At 49.2% G+C, this 16,863-nt stretch overlaps 7 protein-coding genes across 7 annotated transcripts; 4 read left to right on the top strand and 3 right to left on the bottom strand.

Annotated features, from left to right (window-relative positions):
* Positions 1-911: 911 nt before the first annotated feature.
* Positions 912-2,120, top strand: N7481_010058 (DUF2841 domain-containing protein; the record flags this gene model as incomplete). The annotated part of the gene is made up of 2 exons (XM_057269277.1): positions 912-1,140; positions 1,309-2,120. 2 exons carry the CDS (start codon positions 912-914, stop codon positions 2,118-2,120), a joined length of 1,041 nt encoding a protein of 346 aa, XP_057119954.1.
* Positions 2,121-2,141: 21 nt separating this feature from the next.
* On the top strand, positions 2,142-2,408 carry N7481_010057 (uncharacterized protein; the record flags this gene model as incomplete). Its single annotated transcript, XM_057269276.1, has 1 exon — positions 2,142-2,408. The coding sequence occupies one exon, from the start codon at positions 2,142-2,144 to the stop codon at positions 2,406-2,408; it is 267 nt and encodes an 88-aa protein (XP_057119953.1).
* Positions 2,409-2,986: 578 nt separating this feature from the next.
* Positions 2,987-4,449, bottom strand: N7481_010056 (putative endo-1,4-beta-xylanase; the record flags this gene model as incomplete). The annotated part of the gene is made up of 5 exons (XM_057269275.1): positions 2,987-3,741; positions 3,801-3,914; positions 3,971-4,103; positions 4,178-4,334; positions 4,394-4,449. The coding sequence occupies 5 exons, from the start codon at positions 4,447-4,449 to the stop codon at positions 2,987-2,989; spliced, it is 1,215 nt and encodes a 404-aa protein (XP_057119952.1).
* A 1,179-nt stretch (positions 4,450-5,628) lies between these two features.
* On the bottom strand, positions 5,629-7,049 carry N7481_010055 (HSP70/90 family co-chaperone CNS1; the record flags this gene model as incomplete). The annotated part of the gene is made up of 3 exons (XM_057269274.1): positions 5,629-6,344; positions 6,403-6,675; positions 6,746-7,049. 3 exons carry the CDS (start codon positions 7,047-7,049, stop codon positions 5,629-5,631), a joined length of 1,293 nt encoding a protein of 430 aa, XP_057119951.1.
* Positions 7,050-8,080: 1,031 nt separating this feature from the next.
* N7481_010054 (3-isopropylmalate dehydrogenase) lies at positions 8,081-9,294 on the top strand (the record flags this gene model as incomplete). The annotated part of the gene is made up of 3 exons (XM_057269273.1): positions 8,081-8,552; positions 8,610-9,033; positions 9,090-9,294. The coding sequence occupies 3 exons, from the start codon at positions 8,081-8,083 to the stop codon at positions 9,292-9,294; spliced, it is 1,101 nt and encodes a 366-aa protein (XP_057119950.1).
* A 2,267-nt stretch (positions 9,295-11,561) lies between these two features.
* On the top strand, positions 11,562-12,640 carry N7481_010053 (peroxidase; the record flags this gene model as incomplete). The annotated part of the gene is made up of 2 exons (XM_057269272.1): positions 11,562-11,671; positions 11,821-12,640. The coding sequence occupies 2 exons, from the start codon at positions 11,562-11,564 to the stop codon at positions 12,638-12,640; spliced, it is 930 nt and encodes a 309-aa protein (XP_057119949.1).
* A 648-nt stretch (positions 12,641-13,288) lies between these two features.
* Positions 13,289-16,184, bottom strand: N7481_010052 (uncharacterized protein; the record flags this gene model as incomplete). Its single annotated transcript, XM_057269271.1, has 2 exons — positions 13,289-14,277; positions 14,327-16,184. The coding sequence occupies 2 exons, from the start codon at positions 16,182-16,184 to the stop codon at positions 13,289-13,291; spliced, it is 2,847 nt and encodes a 948-aa protein (XP_057119948.1).
* Between the last annotated feature and the right edge of the window lie 679 nt (positions 16,185-16,863).

Here is a 16,863-nt window from a genome sequence, read left to right as displayed (position 1 = left end):
CGAAAGAGAAGGTTTATTGTGTTTGACAGAGCACACGGGTAAGGCAGAGCCGTACTTCTGTCACCACTCTCTTGATCTGCATACCAAAGCCCGATAGTCTTGAGAAGTCGTAATTGCCATGAATTTCCTGCCAACCTTGCTTCAGTGCTAGTCCTTTGATTCGAGTGCCGTTCACCTGGAAAATTTTGGTCCAGTAAGACCTGTCCAGTCTGTCGGTTTCCAATGAGGTGGGAATTCCCTCAAGCCATTACCCACCATAGCCTGCCCCTCGAGCCATCTTCTAATTCAGCCCGTTTCAGTGCTGCACTGCATAATAGAGATACTTATAATGCGGCGTTGGAAAGAGGCGAGAGAAAGGAAGGTCGGAAAATAGAAAATAGAAAATAATAATAACAAGGCAATCAATGAGAGGTATAGATCCACCCCCGATTCTGCGGTGGGACAACGGTAAGGGTAAAACAGCCGGGAGCGCCGTGCGTGCGCTTAGCGGCCCAAGTCTATAGGATGAAAGTGGAATTGGGATCCAGTGCTTTTTTTGATTCTGTCGTGGGTTCTCCACAATCCCCGAAGCAACTGTGCAGGTTGGTTGCGTGCACTAGTGGGCGAAGCTCGCCGAGGACTCTGTGGGCTTGAATAGACTTAGATTGTCTATAAATCTCCGGATCCCAGAGGTGGCCCCCTTATTAGTGGGAGGATCTTTTCTTCGCCGCCCAATGTTGTTGTTTTCGTGTACTCGCCAATCCATTAGAGATGCTTCCTGGCTATAAGCCATCCTTTTCTTCTCCTTTGTTTCCTTGGGACACGCCCACCACGCTATTTCCGAGCAAGGTCAAGCTCAACCCTCAATCGATCAGCCTCTGCTCCATGGTATCACGTTATCCTCTTTGTTGCCCTCGTCCTCCCCCCCGCTGATGGCCAACCCCGCGCAGATCCCAACAAGCATGTCGGCGCAAAACCAGCAGAATTCGCCCGAATATCCACATTTTGCTCTGATCTACATTGACCGTCAGGGTAATCTTCGTCATGAGTCGTCTCTATCCGTCGCCAACAGCCGCGAAACCATTCTATCTCCGCTGGTGACAGATGAGTTTCTGCGAGCCGTACAGCGCTCGAGCGACGCTACTCCGTCACATTCCCAGTGTAAGTGTCACATACCGCCGCTAAGATTAAGAGAGAGAAATTCCATGGAATTCAAATATATGGACGCAAAGATAGAGGTCGGAAAGCCGCTGATCCAATATAGTCGAATTGGGTGCACCTCCCACATATCACCGAGTCACTAGTGGACAGACCCCTGTTTCGACCCAGATTGGCAATATTCGCCCCGGCCCGGAGAGAGGAGCACCGGACAGTCAGTCTCGAGGCCTTCCGGTTGCAAGAACTTCCACCCAACCCCAGTATGGTCAGTTCCCCAAGGGCCAGGGGACTGGTCTCGCTGGTCGGGGCAGCACCCGATCCCACAACCACAACAGAGGCCCTCGGGCATGGAACCAAACATGAGGGGCAGCCAGAAGGCTTTTATATCTATTAGAGATAAAGATTTCCTACGCCGATACTACGAAAAAGTCTTCCAGAATCTACAACAAACAAATTGTCGTGTTCTGGCCAAGGCGTACGTCAAACTGGTTGAACCGCGCAAGCAAGTGAACTTTCCATACAATGGGCGAAAGATCGTGGCCGGGCAGACGCAACAGCTGGATCCTGACGATACCAAGCCTCCTTGGTGGCCGACTGGGGTCAGTCACCGAGAGCCAGACCATCTTCCCAAAGCCGGTAAGGAGTTGGCTCCTTTCTTCTTCTCTCTCTCTCTCTCTTTTCGGCTCACACCCGTCCGCTTTGATTATCTGCCGATGGCCTTCTTTGAATGCTTGCTGACCAGAACGAAAGAACGTATTAGGCTCCTAGTCCACATTCTCTGCGAACTGCGCACCAGTTACGGTATCACCGCACGGAAGTTAAAAGCCTCAGACCAGCCAATCCGTCGACAAATTCTACCAGTCGAGCGTTTGGAGATATTAGATGAGGTCTATCAAGTTAGGGAAGAGGAAGAAAAGTTTTTGGATCAAGTGACTGGTATGATGATGATTGAGTTACCTCTGCTCTCCAGCCAGCCGAACTGACTGGTCGCAGATGGAAAAGCCATGTTGTCAATCTCACGCTCAAATCTCCCTGATGCAGCAGAGGCTCTCGTCAACCGTGGCGAGCAAAAGCAGAAACCAGCTCTGATCGAAGAAGATCCCAGCCCAGAGCCGAAGACAGAAACAATTCCCGTCATTGGCGGGCCCTCGAGAGCGAACCCTCCACAACCTATATTCGTGACCGGCGGAGACATCCCCCCCCAACCCCCAACCTACCCCGAGTCCTACACGGTATATACATCAAGACCTGCCTATACACCCTGGCTTTAACCGCACCCCTGCTTCAAGTTCCATCTCGCCGCAAGTGAAGAGGAAACGGCAAGATTCAGGGCCCGATGTCGCTACTACCCTTAGCCCCACGACCATGGGCTACTATTCCCCAATATTCGTAGGCTCGCAGCCATTTATGACAGAGCCTTATGCCGGAATGCAAGGATTTCAAGCCTCAGCTGTCACGTCCCAAGAAATGACACCTGGACAACCGATACCAGAACCTTTCAGAGAGCCCATGGAAAACTATGAATTTCCATACTACTTTGAAAACTAACACGGCACATTCAAAGCGTTCATTCACGTTGATCATGATGACGAGTTTCTTTTCTACAGCGTTTGATTAAAGTGCGACAGCACTTGGGGAGGTTTATTTGATACTTTTTTTTAAAGCATTGAAGCAAGTAGTATATGATTAGTTTCGTGAAAGTCGAGATGGATTTCATCCAATAGCATAACAAAATAGCATTGACAAATGAAGTTTGCGATTGATTACCAGTCCCTCAAGATTTGGATGTTGTATTCGAGATTAACTTCTTCACGGAAGTATTCTCCTCCAACCACTCATAGGGCACAGCCTAAAGACACTGAGAGTAATAGTCATTGAAATACGTGCAAGTATATCCACTTGCACAGGTTTTTCCTCCAGTCCATCCACTGCCACCACATTGACCCCAATGGGCAACACCCGTGGCAGAGCTACCGTTACTAGTTGTTGTCGAGGTCGACGAAGTACTTGAGACAACGCTAGTAGTGGTACTTGTTGCAGTGCCACCGAGCGCAGTCAGAATACCTGTGTAGGCAGGCTTCTTCGCGTAGTTTTCATCCCAGGGACAGGCGGCGCCTTGTCCAGAGAAAGTGCCAGGGACCCAGGAGTATTTATCAGTCCAATCCCAGATAGTGACACCGACGCATTTCTTTGTTGCAACACAAGCTGCCACGGTACCCGAGTAGTCTGTCTTCTGCTGTGCGAGAAGGGCATCTGTGGATGGAAGCGTCATGCGAATATCAAGCTCGGTAATGGCAACATCCACCCCGAGGGCAGTATATGCAGCCATGGTGCTAGCTTGCGAGCTTTGGCTAGGCGTGCTTCCTACAATGAAGTGGCTTTGCAGACCGACGCCGTCGATTTTGACTCCGTAGGATTGAATCAATTTGACGATATTCAAGGCACCTGTTGCCTTGGAGCCGGAATATTCGATATTGTAGTCGTTATAATAGAGTTTCACATTTGGATCTGCCGCTGCCGCTGTCGCAAAGGCAATTGGGAGATAGGCCGGCCCGATCGTTGTGTACCAGATACTTTCGCGGTAGGAGCCGTCCTCATTAAGAGCTATATGGAAGAAATCAATATGAGTTTTACACCTTATAAGAAAAATGCGGATTCCATACCTTCGTTCACAACATCCCAGGCGTAGCAATCTCCCTTGTAGTGAGTCACTACATTGGTGATGTGGTTTTTCATCGCTGCAAGTAGCGTCGCATTGGTCCAAGTACCACTGGTGACTATTTGATAAGGTGAGCAAAAGAATTGAATCTATTAGTCAGAGTACAGAACCCACCCCAGCTCGGAAGTTGGCTATGCCAAACTAAATTGTGGCAGCGGAGCTTCTGGCCATTTGCCTTTGCAAGATTGGCAATGACGTCTCCCTTGGTATAGGAGAATGTATTTTGCGTAGGCTCGATCGTGTCCCACTTTGAGTATAATTGGGTCAGACTATGAATCGCTAAGAAATAATGAAAGTGATAGAATGTTGGACAGAACTGACCTTTTGGGAGTTCCCGGGAGTGATTTGACCAAAGTCATCGGTGTTGTTGAGCTGCGTCACGTATGCAGTATCTGTTAACTCTGGGTTATCTGTTGCAGTTCCGAAATAAAGTTGGCCTTTGGCTACGGCTGCAGTGTTAAGACCTGTCCCTTGCACACTGCCGATTTATTGTTAGATCTAGCTCCTGGACAGGAACTTCCGAGATCAAACACGTACAGAAGTGGTAGAAGGCCAACCGCCAGCGCTAATATCTCAGAGTATAATCGGACCATTTTGCAAGACTAGAGGAATACACAACAATGCAGCATAGAATGGGATCAATGACTCTAACCAGTACCGAAGTGTATTTATACTAGATTGACGAAAGGGGTGCAGATAGTTGATTCCTCCGGTGCTGGATACCCTCATGCCATCCTCCATTCGGACCTATGGCCCGTGGCGTAGTAGTCGCGGCTATACCAAATGAAAAAGGGTCTCTTTTACCATGTAGGTTCAGCGATATAACCGGTTCACTGCATTAGTAGCTTTTCAAGGAGAAATTCTACGCCGTGGTTGTTTCAGGTATAGATTAAGGCCGGTGGAGCCGTTTGAAGTACCAACTGTGGCTTAGGACATCCCCCACCCTCTGGTCTCGATGAATAAAACGAACGAAGAAATTTTTCCCGAGCTTAAAGGTGAAGCATTTTTCTGAAGAAACCATGGCTCGCGCTAGGAACTGCTCTTGTCCTGAAGATGCGGGGGAATGGATGAAGCGGGGATAACTCCGTCTCGCGCCGGCAAAATAGTATCGTTCTCGTTTACTTTTAGGCTGTTACTACTAGTGCTAGTTACTAGTAGTAGTTACTAGTGCTATGGGAACTTCTTACTAGTGAGTATCCAGTAATACTCTGCCTAAAGTTCGTCCTAAGTGTCCGAATCCTCTTATCGCTTTCTGCCTCCAGGGCTTTCCCCTCAAGTTAAGCCTGATCACTCTAACCGACCGTTTTGGAGCTATTCCTGTTTCAATGTACGCTTAATCGAAAATACTAAATGTGCTTTTCTCACAGAAAGTGGGTTACCCCACCTATAGGTTCATAGTTGGTTTTTTCGCTCTTGGAATTGTGGCCAGTTGATAGGTTGAATTGGGATCAATTATTGATCCCTTTAATTTTGACTTTCGCTGTTCCAGCAAAAGTATCTATCCTGATGTGTTTGAACATGCATTTCAAAGATAGGTATCGAGCTTTTGTAGTGCACATCGCCCTATCTTTTAGGTCGTTCTCTCAATATACTGTGCATGGCGTTTGTGGGAGCCCGGTTTCATGAGTGCTAGATAACTGGGTTCAATGTCGTTTCATCTCCATTGAGGGTCAGATTACCATTGAGGGATTGGCACCCGGTAAGCAAGTCACCGAGACCTTGCAGATACAGATAATCCTTTGAGTTGGTTGGAAATCACAGTACGATCATTTTCAACCCTCCTTGCGAGCCTTCATCTCCGCGATGAATGCAGCAGTCTTGGAGCTCGGCACGACAAAGATCCGGACCATATGGTCAACGACCTCAACCTTTCCACCGGTAAGAATTTGTAACAAGGGCAATTTCTTACCGGCCTTTATTAGGCCCCCAGAGACAGTCTGCATAAAGCACTCGACGTTGGCAATGGTGTACTCCTTCTTTGTATCCCACGGCAACGGGAGAATATAGTCCAAATGATCAACAATGGAATGCAACTCCGAGAAACCCTTGATAAAGTCGGACTGGGCGTCCATGGGGTACAAAAAGACAGCAGGAAACTCGACCGAACTTTCTGGCGAAAGAGGATCGGGAACCAGCCTGATGGTAGAACCTTCCATGTCCGGGGGCTGGTCAGTCTTTCGAGTTCGGATTTGGCGTGCGCGCAAAGCTGTGCTAAGGACCAAATTTTGTTTGCGAGCGAGTTCCTCCTCGGCCTTCTTTTTAGCGACGAGGCGCTCCTTAAAGGCCTTGCGCTCGGCAATCTTTTGAGAAGCAGTTTGCAGGGACTTGTTATCGGGTCCGATGACCAATCCACGCGCCGCGGCATCCTCGGCTTCGTCGACCTTGTCTAGCTTCAACAAAGCCATCGCGGAGCGATAGAAGGCCTTGACGTTTGTGGGGTTGAGCTTGAGGGCGGCTGCGCAGTCCTGGGTACACGACCGGTAGTTTCCTAGAAAGAATAGATGTATGAGTAATGCTCTAAATCATATCGGAGAAAAGAGACATACCAAGCTCGAGATTGCAACGTGCGCGGTTGATATGTGACAGCTCCTCCAATTTTCGAAGCAATTTCTTCTCCTCCGCGAGATCCTCAGGCTTCTCCCATTTGTCCTCTTTGGAATGGATGACGGCGATAGCCTTCGTGTAATGCTCCTTGGCATCGATCCAGCGTAGTTCGGAGACGGCTTCGTTACCCTGGTCCTTGAAACTTTGCGCAACTTCGGCACGAGTACCTTCGTTCTGCATGGCAGAGATGGCATCCAAGAGAACGTTTTCACCATCTGTAATAGTTCGAAATGTGTGTCAGTGGCCGATTCCGCTGGATGTGAAGAGGGAAACATTGATACGTACTCTCATCACCCGCATTCGCAATGTCTGTCATGAATAGCGGGGTCTTGTTCATCATGTCGAGCAATTCTTCCTTCGACTGCGACTTGACCGATGCCATGGCCGGGGGCATTTTCGGCATGGAGGGGTCATTCTCCAATTCCTTCAGTCTCTCTTCGTTGATAGGGAAAGGCACTTCCTCGTTGGCTGCAGCGAAGGCATCGAAGCCGGGTTGCGGCAAGTCGGGCGGTCCCTGAGGCTGAGGAGGGGCCGGGTTGAGATTGAGCGACTCATCGAAGTCGTCCGGGAGCTCCTCGATTCGTGACATGGTGAAATAGTGCAGAATACCGATTGGAAAGGATTCAAAAAGCGACGTCTGGACTTTTTTTTTGCGGGGGACCGAAATGTCATTGAACAAACAGTGCAAACACGAGGGGCTGCACGGCTCCACCAATCAGAGAGAGGAATGCTCCGATAGATGTAGATCTTATGTTAATTGAACTTATGTTATTTGATCTGGAGATAAATTATTTATGCAAATTAGAAAGATACTCTTTTTCTTTCTCTTTAAATCATGGATCCTGTGAAATACGGAGCTGAACATCCAGGGTGTGGCGTCACCTGCTATCTAAATAGAATCTTCTGGAACACCAGGCACGGTCCATCTGGACATGGATTATAGTGAGAGTTGATTTGTGACAAATCACCCTTTGGAACAATCCAGCTTAAATTGGTACTCGTAGTTTCTGTTTGTGACAAGTGTCGTGCTCCATGGACGGCCGCCTGACGATTAACCTAGATTAGGAGACTTGCTTAAGTGCCTAAATGCCCGAGAAGCAGGATACATGCATGCATGACTAGCTATTACTCTACCTAGCATGCTCGTATCGTACCTTACAAACTTAGAAAGTTTGAATTTTTTATAATACCTTACCACTTACTACCTCCATAACCACTGGCAGTTTCCCCGCTCTGTACCAATGGATGACATTCTCTACTAGTAGCTCCCCTGTTGTACCTCTCAGCCACATGGACAAACCAAACACCAATGAATAGCCAACTCGCCTAAGTATACAGTGTCAAAAGAGATCAACATAAAAGCCAAAATATATGAGAAATTAAGGTTATACGAGTATATACCTCCTATATCGGAGAATGTCAGATCGGAAACTGCCCGAGGTATCCCAACCCCGCATCAGTCGGGCGAAAGACCGAGTCGCCGATATAGGACGACATACTTTCGAGTACTGGACTACTAGTACTGGAATGAAACCCATTTCACCAGTTTACTAGTACTGCCCACACAATCCATCATCTCATCTCGAATTACTACATCATCTTGTGAATAAAGCCCTCAGCATGGCGCAGACACACAACATTCTCGTCCTGCCAGGTGACGGCATTGGCCCCGAGGTCATGGCCGAGGCTGTTAAGGTGCTGCAAGCATTCGAAACGCCGCAACGCAAGTTTCAACTACGACACGAGCTCATAGGAGGATGTAGCATTGATGCCACAGGCAAGCCAGTGACTGAGGAGGTGAAACAGGCTGCATTGGATTCGGACGCGGTGCTATTTGCTGCCGTTGGCGGACCCAAATGGGATGGTGCTCGTCGTGGTCTTGATGGGCCGGAGGGTGGATTACTCCAGCTACGCAAAGCAATGGATATCTATGCAAACCTGCGCCCCTGCTCCGCGACTTCGCCCAGCTCTTCCATCGCAAAGGAGTTTAGTCCATTCCGGGAGGAAGTCATTGAAGGCGTTGATTTCGTCGTCGTGAGAGAGAATTGCGGAGGTGCTTACTTTGGACGGAAGGTTGAAGAACCAACATACGGTGCGTGACACCGGCAGGTATTCAAAATCATTTCCCCTCATACTCACTATACTCAAGCAATGGATGAATGGGGCTACTCCGAAGCAGAGATCCAACGTATCGCCCGTCTGTCCGCAGAAGTGGCCCTTCGCCATGATCCCCCTTGGCCCGTCATCTCCTTGGACAAAGCGAACGTCCTCGCCTCATCTCGTCTCTGGCGCCGGGTAGTAGAGAAGACCATCACGACTGAGTACCCGCAAGTGAAGCTGATCCACCAGCTCGCGGACTCGGCCTCGCTCATAATGGCGACGAACCCACGATCCCTAAACGGCGTCATTCTGGCTGACAATACTTTCGGTGATATGCTTTCCGATCAAGCTGGTTCGATTGTAGGAACCTTGGGTGTTCTCCCCAGTGCTAGTTTGAATGGTCTACCCGGCGACAAGACATTGAAGACGCGACCTTACGGATTATACGAGCCTACTCACGGTTCAGCTCCGGAGTAAGTATTGCGAAATATGGAGATACCAATGATGAATATTGCTGATTACTGTCTAGTATTGCGGGAAAAAATATTGCCAACCCTGTCGCAATGATTCTCTGTGTGGCTCTGATGTTTCGCTACTCATTAAACATGGAGGCTGAGGCAAAGCGGGTCGAAGATGCCGTTCGGAAGGTCCTTGATTCAGGTGTTCGAACTCCTGATTTGAAAGGAAAGGTGGGAACCAAAGAGGTTGGTGATGCTATTGTAGCTGCTTTGTAAATAAATTTGAGCCTGCGATAGAGTTGGAGTATATAAGAAAGCAAATAGCAATTATTCAAGGCAGAGAAATTAGTAGGAATACCGTACCTTGGTGATTTGGAATTCAGTCAAAATCGATCACACCATACAAAGATGAATCACAGTAGAACAAAATGTCTCAATTAGATTGAAAGACGCTAAGTAAGAATTGTGCATAGGTCTATGCCGACTGTTCATGTTGTCCTTTGAGCCTCAAAGAAGGAGATGAGAGTAAAGTAAGTTGGCAGCCGCGGAATGGCAATGTTGTCCTCAAAGAAGATGGGGCGTTGCATCAACATGACTTACATTGCCTCTTAGTTCTTGTAAGACATCGGAAGTCATGGGTTTTCTCCTTTATATCATAGTCTTTGCCGCCGCATTGATCGATTAAACCGGTTATTCTTTGATCAATATCTCAATTTTGGCCATCCATACTTATAGAGAGAACCAAATTATCCTCCAAATCCCCTTCACAACTGACCTCTAACCTACTATTCATCCCAAAATGACCGAACCAGCAAAATCCCCCCTGCGCAAGACGTCTTGAAAACCTCCACAGCCTATCCAAATCCGACCAAACATACCTCCTCCGCTCGATCGCAGTAGACATACAGACAACATTCTCCTTCATAGGTCAGCACCTAAGCCAAGGGACGCTCAGTTCATCGAGTGCAGAACCAATATACGATGTCGCCCGAACGATCTGCAAGAGGAATGTCGCACAGCAACAGAGACTCAAGGAGGAGATTCGGCGGCTGCGGGGGCAAAAGCACTGGATGAGAAAGGAGTATAGAAAACTTCATGTTTCAACTCGTGCTATGGCGCAAGCTTATACAGTCAAAGTGCGAAGACTCCAAAATAGGGCAAGAGTGCTTGAGATGAGATTATTCTGTGTTACACAGGAGCGGGATATCTTGACTCGAGGTCTTGGTCGAAAATATGAAGGACCTGGGGAAACGACACCTGACGAAGAAGGGGGTTTTGGCCGGTATGAGGTTGCGGATGGAAACAAAGATGGAGATCGGAGACGGGATGTGGAATTGGATTTTTTTGTATAGTGATAATCGCCATATTTAGACTCGAAGCCTACGATGGGTGGCATTGGTTTTTCTCCGGCAGTTTAAGTCATTCAATTTCTTCCGTTTCTTTTTGATTTTTGCAGGATATGACAAGAATAAGCTGTGCTCTTTAGGAAATGTGGTATTCAAAGGGAAAAAAAACTCGGCTCAATTTTCTTTTGCAAGCAAGTAATTGACCTCTGCACCCATGCGTACTAGGCATAGTTAGCAAAGGCGGTGCGGTGCCTATTACTACTACGGAAGAGCTGTTTTCCTTCTATCGATAGTGGGAAGAGTTTTGATTATGTTAGTATTATTTTTCGAAAATCAAGCATTAAGTATTTTAGTGTTTCTAGAGTCTAAATTTAGTATGTCAGTGATTGCTACGTAGATCATTAGTTGAGCACCGGGCAACCCGGCGTGATCCGAGGCAGCTAGGTGGCGGCGTTAATATGCCTCCCACGCTGTTTCCACCGGATCCTACAGAAACTGACAACCGAGCAATAAAATGTGAGTGATTAGCAGAATCTGCCCCTTAAAATTAAAGCGGACCGAGAATGGATCCTTCGAACCCGAAGAACCCCGTGGGAAAGGGTGACGGTCACGGGACTCGATATCGGCTTCCTAGTTCCGAGGTATTCAATTCATGTTCATCGCCGACGGAATTAGACCGGGAGAAATGACTTCATTTGCTGGATCGTCCCGCACTTTCATTCAACAGACAGGCCCTTGATTGTGTGCGAAACCTCCCATGAAGATTGGATCATGAGTTCCACGAGGTGGGCCGAAATCGGAAAATTTCGCCATCGTTTGAATCCGAACCCAGCGAGCAATTACGCTGACACGGGGAAATGGGGGTATTCCATGGGAGCCACAGACCACGGCGGATACTGATAGATGGGTTATCGAAGCCCGAGAAGGGACCTCGGCATTGTGGCCGTCGAATAACGCGCAGGCTGATTCGGTCGGGGGCTCCACTTCCTCTCTCTGGGCCTTCATGTGGGAGGACTCCAGACTGAGGACCCTTTCTTTTCTCCATTTTCTCTCCCTCTTCTCCCTGTTTATTTTCCCTCTTCATCCTTTCCGTGGTTTCAACTGTTGTTCGTGACTCATTCCACTTCGCCTCCGAGAAAAATCCCAACCTCAAACCCAACTACAAACACCATCCCGAACCACGCTTATCGGCCGAGAATGAGTAGCGTGCACGACTATGAGGCGGTCCGTAAGGACATCGTCGCTCAACTGAAGAAGCCCGACTATGATGATGGAAGCGCTGGACCGGTGTTCGTCCGGTTGGCATGGTACGTGAATCCCAGTGTCTTTTTCTCGCGGAGAGGTTGTGGTCTCGGTCGGAGTCGAACCGATCTCGATCGCCGGCGGCAATTGGAATCCTAGCGACGGAAGTAAACAGCAAAGAACCCTTTTCGCTAACCATCTTTCGTGTGAAAAGGCATTCCTCCGGAACCTATGATTTTCAATCCGATACTGGCGGTTCAAACGGCGCCGGTATGCGCTATGAAGCGGAGGGTGGCGACCCAGCCAATGCGGGTTTGCAGCATGGCCGGGCCTTCCTGGATCCGGTCAAGGAAAAGCATCCTTGGATCACATACTCAGACTTGTGGACACTGGCAGGCGTAGTCGCAATCAAGGAACTGGGAGGCCCCGAGATTCCCTGGCAAGGCGGACGTACTGATCTGGTGGACGACTCGAAGGTGCCTCCACGGGGTCGACTGCCCGACGGTGCTCTGGGCGCCGACCACCTGCGATTCATCTTTGGCCGTATGGGCTTCAACGATCAAGAGATCGTTGCGCTGACTGGCGGTCACAACCTCGGCCGGTGCCACGGCGACCGTAGTGGGTTCGAGGGACCCTGGGTCACCAACCCGACCCGTTTCTCGAACTCTTTCTTCAAGTTGTTGTTGACGCTAGACTGGAAGCCCCGCAAGCTGTCAACGGGTATGACCCAGTTTGTGTATGAAGATCCCGATGCCGACGAGGATGAGGAGCCTCTGATGATGCTGCCAACCGACATGGCGCTGAAGACCGACCCGGCTTTTGCACCTTGGGTGCATGCTTATGCCAAGGATAAGGACCTGTTCTTTGATCACTTTTCCAAGGTGTTTGCGAAGTTGGTTGAGCTGGGTATCCAGCGTGATGCGCAGGGTGTCATCACCAACACCGACAACAAGATGGGTGGATATTTTTCTGCGCCCAAGAAGAGCAACACAGCCACCGGTCCGAAGAAGGGTGAGCCTCGGGCTCGCCTGTAGAGGGCCTATAGAGCCTTGTTGGTGACGTTTCCTTCAAGTTTCCTTTTTGTTGTTTTTGTGACGTTTGGTTGGCATTGGATGAATTCCCCTTTCTGTTAATCGATCTGGGCCGCGGGTATATTGGCTGGGCCCAGACTTGTAAATAATCATAGACCATGAGCGAAAGATACCTCACACTTTCTAGTGATGTAACATGATGATTCGAGTAGGAGTAGAGGAGTTAAGGGTCAGTAGTGGGTGAGATGGATGGGTAGGAGGGAGGTGGTTCCATGATGGAGAAGATCAATGAGGATGAGGGAAGAAAGAAGAAAGAAGGAAGAAGGGGGAAGAGAGAAGTCCGGGGTAGAGTGGAAGGTGGAAGCGGGGGTCTCCGTCAGTGTAACTCACGACGACGGTGGTAGTATGGTAATATGTACTTTACTATGTATATTACTGGTATACACACTTTCTGCCTAATGGCAGCCTTCTGATTGGTGCTTGGCTGCCCCAGAATGCCCCAGAATGCCCCGGACTAGTAAAGTGGAGGTATCAAGTACGAGTAGTATATTGTACTTTGTACTATTGTCACTCCATTAATCATGCTCAATACCAAAGAAACATTTGAATTAACTAAGTTTACGGAGTAGATACCCCCTCCTCCTCCTACTATCACCTGTTTTTGCCTCGGTGTTTCGTCCCTCTTTGCTCAACCCCTGCCCCTGCCCCTGCGCCTACAACTACACCTACACCTACGCCTGTGCCTGTACCTGCACGTCTCCTCTCCGAACGGGGTCCGACCGACGTCCCACCCATATGCGTGTCGTTGTCATTGCTCCTCTCAGACTTGCCCGATTTATTGCTATCCGCGCTGGATTTCTGAGATTGGCTCGGACTGAAGTTGATCCACTGCATCCACATCTCCTGTGCCATTTGTTGTTCCTTTGCTTTGGTCTCTGATTCTGCCTGCTGTGATTCCGCCCGTCTGTCTATTTGCGTATCATTTCCATTTCCTCCCCTTTCTTGTGACAGTGGAGGCAGTGGAGGCACTAGGGGCTCCATTGGCACCGGCGGCAGCTCATCGTGCTCAAGCCAATCTTCTAAGCCTTCCCAATCTTCCACATCTTCGGGATCAACACGGCGCTCTCGTACCTCCATAGGGCCCAATGACCATGTCTGCGGATTCTGAAGATAAATATCCGGACTACTCAGCAACGAGTCAAAGGTATGGACGGGATCCGGTAAGGGGTAGGCTGGCAGTTCTGGCGCGACACCAGGAGGCAACTCTGGCAAAGGGTTCTTCGCTACAGCTTGGAAGAGACTCGGGACGACGGAGTGGAACGGGTTGACCTTCATCAATGAGTAGAGATTGGATTCTGAATTTCCGATGAAAGGATTTAGTTCGAGCTGGGTCCCTGGATCCGGCCGATGAATCTCGAAGGACCGATCACCGAGGCTAGGCAATCGGCGATCCTTATGCATTGGCTTTGCGAGATAGCGTGGACGGGTAGGCAGGGTATGACCGTGAAGAGCAGGCCGCTTTTCATTGATATTCTTCAGCATATGGGTGATATGAGCTCCCCAGAAAAGCAAACTGGGCTTCGGCGGGTCGATGACTCTCTCGTAGATCAGTAGTGGGATAGTTGACTGTAGCCAGTCATCTGGAACTCGACTCTTTGGAGCTGGGGGAATCCCCCCCAGCAATAATACCTTCTTTACTGAGAGGGTCATATCCACGAATGGTCATAGGGTCTGTCCGACCTGGCTCTCCGTCGCTCCAATAAACCCGAAGTCGTCCATCGCGGTGATAGATTCCCCCAAGCCACCGGTATCTGGCCTCCTCAATCACGCCATTTGCATCGCGATAACTGAAAGTGAAATCAGCCGTGTGATCCACGAGTCGTGTTTCAGAGTTGGTCAACAAGGACAGCCGGGGTGGAAGTCTGGTTATAGTTCGTTCAGTGATACGTCCTTCTCCTCTTGTCAGGCTACATATTTCACAGCCCCATTTATGCTCGACTCCTAGTTTCCGGCCGACCAGAGCGCCTGGAGTGACTCCATCGCGGTCCTCCCGTCGAAAAGGGGGCAAAAGGCAGTTGCCAATCGTGACAGGGCTATCCTCGCAGGTCTTGCCTTCGCACGCACAGTAATGAGAGCGGTCTTGAAATGTGTACTGAAATTGCGCAAAGTTCCTCGTTAGCTTCGCCCATACCGCCCAAGGAGGGATAGTTTGCCCCATTGCAAAGGAGGGATAGTTGGCGTGTAGCTTTCGGAAGAAGGAATCACGAAGCTCCGCGGAGAGCTCAGCATCCATGCAGTCCCAATTCATGTTAGTCACCTCAATGTAGGCCATCTCGACATCATCGAAGAGCTCATGTCTCCCCCGAAAACGATCGATGGCAGTGCAGCCGGCTTCGGTCAACATTCCCATAACAATGACGGTGTCAATGGACGCAGTAGCGACAGACCCCACCGGGCCTCTGCCTTGATATTGGCATACCTTCCCTAAGGGGCTGATCTCAAGGCTGTTGAGGTCAATGCTCACCTCAAAAACTCTTGGCCCCATACAAACTTGGATGATATCGAAGTCCGTGGGTTTTTCTGCAATGAAGTATGGTGCCATGCCACGGGCTGGTGCAGTGTCATGCCTCTGAATCTCGTGGTAAGTGAGTTTCATCAAAGTTTCCACGATCGCTTCATTGACCTTCTTCTCGGTAGCGTATTTCGGCCTGGGAAGTGGAGGGTAATCGCTAGAAGGAGGATTTCCATCACTAAGTCTGGGGATCTCGGATTCATTGATTTCTGAGGCTTGTTGTCTTCGTAACATCAGCACCTCTCGTCGTGGTGGAGCTTCACGCTTTATCTCAGGTGCATCCCCAGGGCCCAAGGGAGTCCAGGGCTCTTTGGGAAGCATTATCTTGTATAGCGGGAAGAGATATTGCCGAACATGACTTGGGCGTAAATTAAGTCTCTTTGCATCCTCCGGCATATCGAATGGTGGGTCGTAACTAGCACCATCCTGCATCACAGGAGGCATACGGTGGTGTTGGATACTGACAGGCTGGGGTGGAACTATAGTCCTGGTGGAAAGTTCCCTAGCAGTTTTTGTTCCATCATCAGAATGGCTACCTAGCCCGTGGCTCGATGCGTTTTGCAAGTTTTGAGGGTCTGCTTTGCGTGGTTCGTATCCTAAAAGCCGAGGGCCAGCATCCCGGTCAAGATCAACCAGCTCGCCCAAGGTATGAGGCCGGTTACGTTCAGGCATATGGTAGAAAAGCTTCCAAAGGCCCTTTAAAATGACACTCTTCTTCATTTTGTCGGAACGGTGCCAGTCGATGCCCCAAAAATGGTGTTTTGCAAGAGTCCCCAAGACGCCTCTGGACAATGCGCGCTCGTTTTCAAAGGCAGTCCATGCGCGGTTGAAACAAACGCATGCATCGTCTGGGGGATCTGGGAGCAACCACAAGTCGAAATAGGGTGAAGGAGCAGGCGGTGGATTGTAATCCTCTTCCTTGGGAAAGCCTTGGGGGATTTTCACCCGGCCGTATTGAATGGGCTCATCAGCCATATTCAAAAGATAGATTGAGGTTGGTCTCGGGTTTGGCAATGTAGCTGGAAATACTATATAATTGAGAAATCAACAATTGAGATTGGAAGCGTGCTAGTCATTCCCTGGTGGAAGAATGTTCAAGTGCATTTATGGTATGGCAAGGGGAGCGAGGCTCCTTTATGTCGAGTCAAAGAGCTTACTCGAGTCAAAGGAACCGCATGACAGTCATGGCATGGCTGCGTCTGTTCATTTTCTTTGACACAATATCCACGGTAGTCCTTTGATCCCGAGTCGTCCTTCGACACCAGGGAAGTTTAAATCAGGTTCCATAATTAGCGAAAGGGACATGTTCTGCGACCTATGAAAGAAACATCGAGGGGTCAATCTGGAAGGACACCACGCCAGGCAAAGAAAAAATAAATTAAAAAAGGAAAGATTGTGCTGATTCGGAAGAAGCTAAATGCACCTCAAAAATCATGGTAGTATTCCAAGCTGGAGATAAAGTTTTTTGAGTAGTCGTACATCGTGATCCAGACAGTCAGAGCGTGCTCCCGCGAATTGATAGTTCCACTTGAGAGGTGGGGTGGGGTATCCCACATTCTCAAATGACAAGATATCGAGGACTCGAGTTTGTGAGTGAATTGAAAGCTGCGTGGTATTTTTGTGGAAACAAAGAAGATTGAATCCATCCTAAGAG

The sequence above is a fragment of the Penicillium waksmanii genome, assembly GCF_028829765.1.
Source record: "Penicillium waksmanii strain IBT 27052 chromosome Unknown utg000008l:1.0-5622682.0:1.0-5626561.0, whole genome shotgun sequence".
Taxonomy (NCBI): Eukaryota; Fungi; Ascomycota; class Eurotiomycetes; order Eurotiales; family Aspergillaceae; genus Penicillium; species Penicillium waksmanii.
The sequence above is the reverse complement of the archived record's forward strand: the minus strand, read 5'-3'. Positions and strand labels throughout refer to the sequence as shown.